Source organism: Sorex araneus, chromosome 4 (assembly GCF_027595985.1).
Source record: "Sorex araneus isolate mSorAra2 chromosome 4, mSorAra2.pri, whole genome shotgun sequence".
Taxonomy (NCBI): domain Eukaryota; kingdom Metazoa; phylum Chordata; class Mammalia; order Eulipotyphla; family Soricidae; genus Sorex; species Sorex araneus.
Window position 1 is genome coordinate 222,352,366 of NC_073305.1, and position 8,280 is coordinate 222,360,645.

Below are 8,280 nucleotides of genomic sequence, written 5' to 3' on the forward strand. Positions count from 1 at the left end.
CCTCCCTCATGAGTGCCCGTGCTGGCCATACACGGGTCTTTGCAACCAGCTTGACGGAGGTTTCCGTTTCTCATGGAGGTTGGAGGCTTCGTGTTTGGTGATTGTAGGGGCACCTCAGTGAGGCTCTAGAGCCTCGTGGTGCCAGGGACGTAGTTCAGAGCCTTGCGCAGCGCCCAGCAGGCTGCGGCCGGGTCCCCCCCACACCCCCTGCTTCAGTCATGGGTGGGAGCCAGTGGCTCTCCCTCCATGGCTGCAGTGTTATACCATGGAGTGGTTTTACTGTTGTTCCTCCCGTAGAAGATAGCTCTGTTCCGCCTCATCGAGATAAGATGTCCATCAGCCTTTCCGATCTTGTCCACTCAGTCCTGGCCCAGTCCTGGCCGTATCAGTGAGGCTCTTCGTCCTAGGCCTTTCTCTGGGTTTTGCAGATAACCACGACTTTATCATGCTGTTGAGTTTCCTCTGCCGGATGGGACTCCTGTGCCATGTTCCTGTCACCATGGAGGCGGCGTGAATGTTTCGGGGTGGTTCAGGGGCTTCGAGTCTCCCGATGGCGTCCTCCTCTGGCGGGCAAAGTCTGGCTCTGAGAAATTTAGTGCATACAGACCACCCTGTATCGCCCCTGCCAGCTGCGTCTGAGCAGTCAGGCCGTGTGTCAGCCCCTGAAGGTGTCCTGGCTCTTGTTGTGGTGGCCAGTGCCTGTGCTGGCCGTGCTGGCCGTGCTGCCCACACTGCCCAGGCCTGTTTGAAAGGAGCCTGTGGTTGGAAGAGAAGTGACCATGTCCAGCGTCTGCAGGGCTTCCTGTCATGAGAGCAAGCATGGCCCTCACAGAAGGTCACATGGGTCACAAAGGTCCCTGCCTGGTGACCCGCTAGGGACACGGCTGCAGCTGGGGGCTGTCCGTGACACAGTGCTCGAGAGCAGCCAGTGACATCAGGGCTGGCTCGGGTGGTGACAGTGGCCATTTGGATGTACTGTGTCTGCCCAGGTCCTGCCCGTCTCATGGGCCTCTTCTGCTCGGCTGAGTCCGGGCAGAGATAAGGCGGCTCCAGTGTCTGCTGGGCCCACCGCCCGCACCCTCCTGGTTCCTTGGTAGACTGCCGGGCTGGCCAACGTGTCACTTTGCAGAGGCTAGGCGACATGTCCCCTGAAACTCACCCAGGGCAGGACCGCTTCTCTGCTTGCCGCCCGCTGTGGGCTGGCAGTGGGGGCTGGGGGGAGGCAGCGGCCGCGGCCAGCCCGAGCCTCGGAGGGAGACCACGTGGGGCCCCGCTGTGGCCTGAGAGTGGACCCCCACTCTGGCCCGGGTCACCCCTCGCTGGCCTGCTAGCTGCTGGGCCCCTCCCACCCCAGAACCAGACCCCCCCCCCCCGCTCTGCCCCCGCGCTCCTGGCCAGGGATGGGCCGGGCCGGGAGCCAGGACACGTCAGCAGGCGCAGGGACAGGTGGACACGAGCTGCGGAGCCGTGGACACCCATATCAGCGCTGAGTCCTCCAGGTGCTGGCCGCACTTGGGGCCTGGGGTCTGCGGGGGGCTTGGGCCGGTCGTCCTGCCCTTTCCCACAGATGCTGCTCCTGCTGCTGCTCGCGCTCCCCCTGGGAGGAAGGGGTGAGTCCCGGGGGCCCCGGGGCCCAGGGGGAGGCCCAGGCCCTGTCTCTGAGGACACCACACCGCCCTCAGCATCTCGGGGGAGGCAGGGAGCCCCCTATGCCCTGGACCCGTCCGCAGGGGACCCCAGCGACCCAGCCACCGTCTCTCACCAGGGAGCAGCCTGGTCCCTGAGGCCCGCATTGTGGGGGGCGTGGAGGCGTCCCCTCGGCAGTGGCCATGGCAGGCCAGCCTGCGGGAGCACGGCCAGCACGTGTGTGGTGGCAGCCTCATCAGCAGTCAGTGGGTGCTGACCGCCGCCCACTGCATCCCCAGGTGAGTGGCAGGGATGGGGTCTTCAGCAGCTGCCCACCCGGGGCAAGATCTTGATGCCCTCAGCACCTCACCAGCTCAGGCTCCTGGGGGCCCCTCACTCATCCCTGCCCAGGGACCCTCTGCCTCCTGCCACCCCCATGTCCATCAGCGTGTCCCCGTCACAGGGGACTGGACGGCCTGAGCGTGAACTTTCTCGCCTCCGGTGAGCACTCAGGCTGGAGTCTGCCCTGGGCAGACGACTGGACAAGGCCCAGTGGCCAGCGCCCGTGCACCCTACTCTGGATCACCTTCTGGGGGCTGGCAGGGCCGGCTGCACACTGGCCTGTCCCCTCCCTTTTCACAGCTCCGTGCGCCAGGGGCAGCTCACGGTCCAGCTGGGAGAGTCGGCCCTGTACACCAGGCCCCCGGGCTCCGTGAGTGTGGGCGTGGCAGGCGTGCTCCGGCACCCCGCCTATAGCGGGGATGCCCTGCAGGGCGCGGACGTGGCGCTCCTGAGGCTGGCGCATCCCGTGCGCTTCTCCCGCACCATCAGGCCCGTGCAGCTGGCCCAGCCCAGCCTCCGCATCCCCCCGGGCACCCTCTGCTGGGTGACCGGCTGGGGCGACGTCAGCCAGGACGGTGGGTGAGGGGCTCAGGCTGCGGGCCTGGCCTGCTGCGGGGGGCCATCCCTGCAGCCCCACTGACGCCCGCTCTGCCCGCAGAGGCCCTGCCCCAGCCCCTCCTGCTGCAGGAGGTGGACGTGCTGACCGTGAGCCCGCGGGTGTGCCGCCAGCAGTATGCGCCGGAGCGCATTGCTCAGGACATGCTGTGTGCCGGCGCCCCCCGGGGCCGCAAAGGCTTCTGCGAGGTTTGTGCTTGGGGCCCCGTTCCCTGGGCCGGCTCCTTGGGGGTGGTCCCTCGCCAGGCTGGCCCGGGCACAGGCTCATGAGTCCTAAACCGCGTGCCAGGAAGTCAGAGCAGGAGCACTCCCAGAGTGAGCAGCTGGGCCAGCGTTGGGAGTCGTGCCAGGAGGCGCAGTGGGTGGGCCTGGCCGTCCCCACCCTGGACCCCCGACTTGCCCGCCTGTGGGGGAGTGCCCAGCCTGCCCCCCATCTGCTTCTTGTTAGGCCATATCTGGTGACCCGCAGGGGCTGCTCCCAGCTCGGTGCTTAGGGGTTGCTCACTGCTGGGCTTGGGGAGCCCTGAGGTGTTGGGGCTTGAACCCAGGTCTCCCTCTGGTACGTCACGGCTCGGCCCACTTGACTCTTCAGGGCGACTCCGGGGGCCCGCTGGTGTGCCAGTTTGAGAGCGGCTCGTGGGTGCAGGCAGCCGTGGTCAGCTTCAGCAAGGGCTGCGCGGAGCCGGGCGCCCCGGGGGTGTATGCCAGCGTGTCCATCCACCAGCCCTGGATCCAGCGCCAAGTGTCCTCCACCCCTGCCCGGGCCAGGGGCCGCTCCCCGAGGTGTCGCCGGCTCTCCCCCAGGGCACCGCCTTGCTGAAGCGCTTCCAGCCCGTTCCCCACGGAGCCTGAGCCTGGGTCTGGGCTCAGTGCCGGAACCTGCACAATAAATGCTTGCTCTGCTGTTCCTGGTGTCTTTCTGGCGCACAGTGGGGCTGCTGGGCCGCGTCGGCTTGTCCCAGCGCAGTTCCCGAGGCCCTCTGTGGGTGCCTCCTTCAAAGGCAGCCAACAGTTTCCTGTTCCTCCGGAGTCTTTCTCTCTGCAGGAATTTGGGGAGCGCGTGGGGGGTCCTAAGCAAGCCTCGGGGTGGTGTCCTGGGAGCCAGTGGTGGGGATTAGGTATGAGAGCACAGCTGGGCGGGAGGAGTGTGGTCCACGGAGTGGGGTCAGGCCAGGCTCCGTGTCTGTGGCCCGCGGTGGGGGGGGGGGTGCTGTGGGAGGCTTCCCCGCCAGCAAATGCTGGCACTGGCCAGCAGGACCTAGCAGGGCCCTGAGTGGCCACCCTGGGAGCACAGGGGACCTGCGTCAGGCCAGCCTGCTTCTGCGGGACTGAGCCCACCTCAGGCCTGAGGAGGACGTCCGGGGCTCCAGGGCTGCTGCATGCCCCAAGGTCTTGCCAACATGCCCCAGGGGACCCAGGAGCAGGACAGCGCCCGGAAAGGGGTGCACAGCCTGAGGCCACGCTGGCCTGCACCCCCACTGCTGACCCCTCTAGTGCTGGGACCGTAGGCAGCTGGGGAGACCCCAGACCTATGCTCCAGGGTTCCCACATGCCTCAACAGCCCCCCACTGCACACACCTCACCAGCCCAGTGCCTCCAGCTCCACTGCACCACTTAGTGCTCGAAGGCACCCCTGGCTGTGCCCGGGGCTCACTCCTGGCTCCTGTGGGTCAGTCTTGCTGGCTGGTGGACAGGGTGCCGTGCTCTGGGGCTGGGGCTTGAAACAGAGTCATTCTTTCAGAAGGGGTCAGCACTTTCTCTGCCGTTTTTCCCTTTATTCTTACACACTGTTTTGAGAGATGGTGGTTTGGAGCACCCCGGCGATGCTCAGGGCTGAGCTCTGTGTTCTGTGCTCATTCCCAGCGGTGCTGGGCTCAGCCCTGCACTCTCCCTGAACAGCTGGGCAGGAGAGGAAGTGCCTTTCCACCTCAAGCCTTGCCAACAAGCTGTGAGGAAGGAGACGGTGGGACTGAGGAGAGCACACAGATAAGAGGAACAGGACAGCTCAGAGTCTGATCCAGAATCAACAGCAACACGTGACAGAAGATGAAGCGGGCTCACGGCGAGGCACAGCCGGGCCAGCAGGCCTTCTGACAGATCTGACACAGATCAGGGCAATGCGGGTGCCAACCCCGTCAGCGTCCTGTGGAGCACGGGACGTTCCTGGCAGTGGCATGCCTCTCTGGGAGAGGCAGGAACGGTCCACCCATGCAGGAACATGCCTGCTACGCTGCATCCAGAGTCACACGTGTCCTCTTGCCATGAAGTGCTCTAGAGCTCGTGAAGCTACAGGGACTGATAAACACCAGCGGCGGGGGCGGGGGGAGGACTTGAACAGGCACCGGGGGAGGAAGGGCTTATGATTGCCAGAACTCACCCAGCTGGACTTCGTTTTGGCCTGGGGGCCACCCCAGGCAGTCTCAGACTCACTCCTGGATCTGCACCCAGAGGTGGCTCCTGCCAGGGCTCAGGCGACCGTATTGGGTGTCGGGGATTAAACCCACGTTGGCTTTTAAACCCACACATGCAAGGCCAACGCCTTCCCCACTGTCGTATCACTCTGGACCCTACACTAGATTATTATTTTTTATTTTATTTTATTTTATTTTATTTTATTTTTTTTTTGCTTTTTGGGTCACACCCAGCAATGCTCAGGGGTTACTCCTGGCTTTGCACTCAGGAATTACTCCTGGCAGTGCCTGGGGGACCATATGGGATGCCGGGGATCGAACCCGGGTCGGCCGCGTGCAAGGCAAACGCCCTACCCGCTGTGCTATCGCTCCGGCCCCTAGATTATTATTTTTAAATGAGGGGCTCCTTGTATTCGTGTGTGAAACCTTTTATAAGTAATTTGAGGGGAGGTCACACCCAACTGTGCTCAGGGGTCACACCTGGCTCTGCACTCAGGAATTATTCCTGGTGTGCTTGGGGGACCACATGGGATGCCGGGGATTGAACCTGCACCGGCCTGCCAGGCAGCGCCCGCCCCACTGTGCCACCGCTCCACACCCTGGACTGAATTCTGAGGCTCTGCAGCACACTTTCCGCAGCCTCTACCTGCACTTCTGCCCGCAGCTGTGCCGTGCCCACCCCCAACCGCCCTGCAGTTCTCTGCTACTGGGTCCTCCGACTCCAGGGGTCCATCACCACAGGTATCAGGGGTGACTCCAGGCATGAGGCACTGCAAGCATTGACTCCTTTACTCAATCAGCCGCAGGAATCACAGTCAAGCTCTTGGACCCTTGTCTGGCCTGTGTGCCAACAGCACGTCTCAGAAAACTTTGCGAAGTGTTTTCCTCACAAAGGAGCCGAACCCTTTACGGGCGCCATCCTTTCTTCTTCAGTGAATGTTTAATGTGTCACTGAGATTTTGTGACCAGTCCCCCAAGGACAAGGCTATCTTACCGAGGAGGGTGCTCCACACCCAGCCCATCACACTGCGGCCTTAGAGGTGAACCCACGAGGAGAGCGTGGGACAGGCGGGCGGGAGACAGCGAGGGTCGGGCCAGGTCGGGCACGCTCTGCTCTTATCGAAGCCACTTCCTCCACATGACCCTCAGCCGACGGGCCCAGATCCCCCCGATAGCGGCCTGCTGAACTGAGAGGTGGGCCTGGATGCCCTCCCCCACGAGCGGGGTGCCCCTTCCTTCGGGGTCTGAGTCACCCACTTCCTCAGCTCGGGATTGGCGGCCCCCGCTCAGACCCACCCTGCTGCAGAGGATAAATGGGGCGGGTGGCAGGCCGGCTCCGGATAGTGAGAGAAGCCAAGGTAAGCCCCCAGACCCCGACTCCACCAGAGCCCCCCACGCCGGCCTGGGTCGGCCCCCGGCCCCCCTGAGCCCTGCCTGGCCTGGCCCCGGTCCCCCTGAGCCCTGCCCGGGCCGGCCCGGTCTCCCCGCGGTCTGCTGCTCCTTCCAGATGCTGAGTCTGCTGGTGCTGGCGCTGCCCCTCCTGGGGAGCCTGGTCCTCGCGGCGCCTGGTGAGTCAGTCCCATGGGACCCCGGGCAGGGCCACCCCAGGGCTGCGCTGCTCCCAGGCCGTCCTGAGACGCCCCCTGCTCCACCCCAGGCCAGGCCCCCGCTCGAGGGGGCATCGTGGGCGGGCAGGAGGCGCCCGTGAGCAAGTGGCCGTGGCAGGTGAGCCTGCGCATGAAGTCTGACTTCTGGGCACACTTCTGCGGGGGCTCCCTCATCCACCCCCAGTGGGTGCTGACCGCCGCACACTGCTTCGGACCGTGAGTGTCGGGGCAGCCGGGTGCCTGGGCCGCGCACGCGTGCCCGGCGCCCCACCAGCCTCGCTCCCTCCCCCAGGAGCGTCGCGGACCCCGCAGACTACAGGGTGCAGCTGCGGGAGCAGAACCTCTACTACCGAGACCGGCTGCTGGCCATCAGCAGGATCATGCTGCACCCCAACTACTACGCCACGCAGAGCGGGGCGGACATCGGCCTGCTGAAGCTGCAGCAGCCCGTGAACCTGTCCAGCCACGTCCAGGCGATCAAACTGCCGCCTGCCTCGGAGACCTTCCCGCCAGGGACGCCGTGCTGGGTGACAGGCTGGGGCGACGTCAGCGACGGGGGTGAGTCGGGGTGGCAGAGGGCAGCGGGGGCTGGTGCGGCCGCCCATCCCTGGGCTCAGCCCCGGCCCCTCCCCACAGTGCACCTCCCGCCGCCATACCCCCTGAAGCAGGTGAAGGTGCCCATCGTGGACAACGGCGAGTGTGACGCCCAGTACCACCTGGGCACCTCCACGGGCGACGGCGTGCAGATCGTCAAGGCCAGCATGCTCTGTGCCGGGGCCCTCCGGAAGGACTCCTGCCAGGTGCGTGCCCCACCCCCACCCCTCCGCCAGGGGCCCGCAGCCCGCTGACCATCCTCTCTGCAGGGCGACTCCGGGGGGCCGCTGGCCTGCAGGGTGAACCGCACGTGGCTGCAGGCGGGCGTGGTGAGCTGGGGCGAAGGCTGCGCCCACCCCAACAGACCCGGCATCTACACCCGCGTCACCCACTTCCTGGACTGGATCTACCAGTACGTCCCCCAGGAGCCCTGAGCCCAGGGTGCAGCCCAGCACTCCCGGGAGGAGGGACAGCTGGGGCCCCCCCGCCCCACCCATGTGCCCCTCATTAAATGGAAATGAGCAGTGTGTGTGCAGCTGGCTGTCTGGGGGCGTGTCACTGTCACCAGGGGCTGGGGGCGGCTACCCAGCACGGGGGGAAGGGGTGTGAGGGCGGAGCAAGGCTCTGCCTCCAGCGCCTGGGCTGGCCTGTTCTCGCCCCGCTGAGGTGTTCCCTGGGCTACTGGCACAGTGCTCCTCAGGGAGTGCCAGTGCCACCCCAGAGTGGGGCAGGCAGCGCCCCTGCACCCTGCACATGGGGACAAGCTCCAGGGACCAGGTCCTGGGTTTGCTCTCACCCGCCCTGGCCGTGAGCACGGGCCTGCCCAGCCCGGGTGGGGTCCCTCCGGGAAGAGTTCAGGTCTGGCTGCAGCTGGACATCCCAGGACTCAGCCAGGCTTCCCGGGTCAGGCCACTGGGCCAGATGGTGGCCCAGATGGCAGCGGGGCGTGTCGCTGACCTGCGGTGCCCATGGGCCAGGCAGGAGGGTCAGCCGAGAGGCTCGCCCTAGGTGGTCCTCCCTCCCTACTGCCGCCGCTCCCGGGCCCAGAGGGATGGGCTGGCGTGGGGGCCAGGGGGACCTTCTGG

At 65.8% G+C, this 8,280-nt stretch overlaps 2 protein-coding genes across 2 annotated transcripts; both read left to right on the forward strand.

The window, feature by feature from the left end:
• Window positions 1–1,567: 1,567 nt before the first annotated feature.
• On the forward strand, window positions 1,568–3,435 carry LOC101546620 (serine protease 33-like). Its single transcript, XM_055136819.1, has 6 exons — window positions 1,568–1,610; window positions 1,766–1,925; window positions 2,269–2,543; window positions 2,627–2,772; window positions 3,176–3,325; window positions 3,388–3,435. The coding sequence occupies exons 1-6, from the start codon at window positions 1,568–1,570 to the stop codon at window positions 3,433–3,435; spliced, it is 822 nt and encodes a 273-aa protein (XP_054992794.1).
• Window positions 3,436–6,501: 3,066 nt separating this feature from the next.
• Window positions 6,502–8,238, forward strand: LOC101547756 (tryptase-like). The gene is made up of 5 exons (XM_004604204.2): window positions 6,502–6,562; window positions 6,652–6,817; window positions 6,894–7,159; window positions 7,238–7,401; window positions 7,465–8,238. The coding sequence occupies exons 1-5, from the start codon at window positions 6,502–6,504 to the stop codon at window positions 7,627–7,629; spliced, it is 822 nt and encodes a 273-aa protein (XP_004604261.1). The 3' UTR covers window positions 7,630–8,238.
• The last annotated feature ends 42 nt before the right edge of the window (window positions 8,239–8,280 follow it).

What these genes read in the sequence shown, in the direction of transcription:
- LOC101547756 (XM_004604204.2), top strand. Translation starts at nt 6,502, where the DNA reads ATGCTGAGTCTGCTGGTGCTGGCGCTGCCCCTCCTGGGGAGCCTGGTC. An exon ending in CCTGGTCCTCGCGGCGCCTG is followed by an intron (nt 6,563 to 6,651) that starts GTGAGTCAGTCC and finishes GCTCCACCCCAG; the next exon opens with GCCAGGCCCCCGCTCGAGGG. An exon ending in TCCGGAAGGACTCCTGCCAG is followed by an intron (nt 7,402 to 7,464) that starts GTGCGTGCCCCA and finishes TCCTCTCTGCAG; the next exon opens with GGCGACTCCGGGGGGCCGCT.
- LOC101546620 (XM_055136819.1), top strand. Translation starts at nt 1,568, where the DNA reads ATGCTGCTCCTGCTGCTGCTCGCGCTCCCCCTGGGAGGAAGGG. An exon ending in GCCGCCCACTGCATCCCCAG is followed by an intron (nt 1,926 to 2,268) that starts GTGAGTGGCAGG and finishes CCCTTTTCACAG; the next exon opens with CTCCGTGCGCCAGGGGCAGC. An exon ending in GGGCGACGTCAGCCAGGACG is followed by an intron (nt 2,544 to 2,626) that starts GTGGGTGAGGGG and finishes CTCTGCCCGCAG; the next exon opens with AGGCCCTGCCCCAGCCCCTC.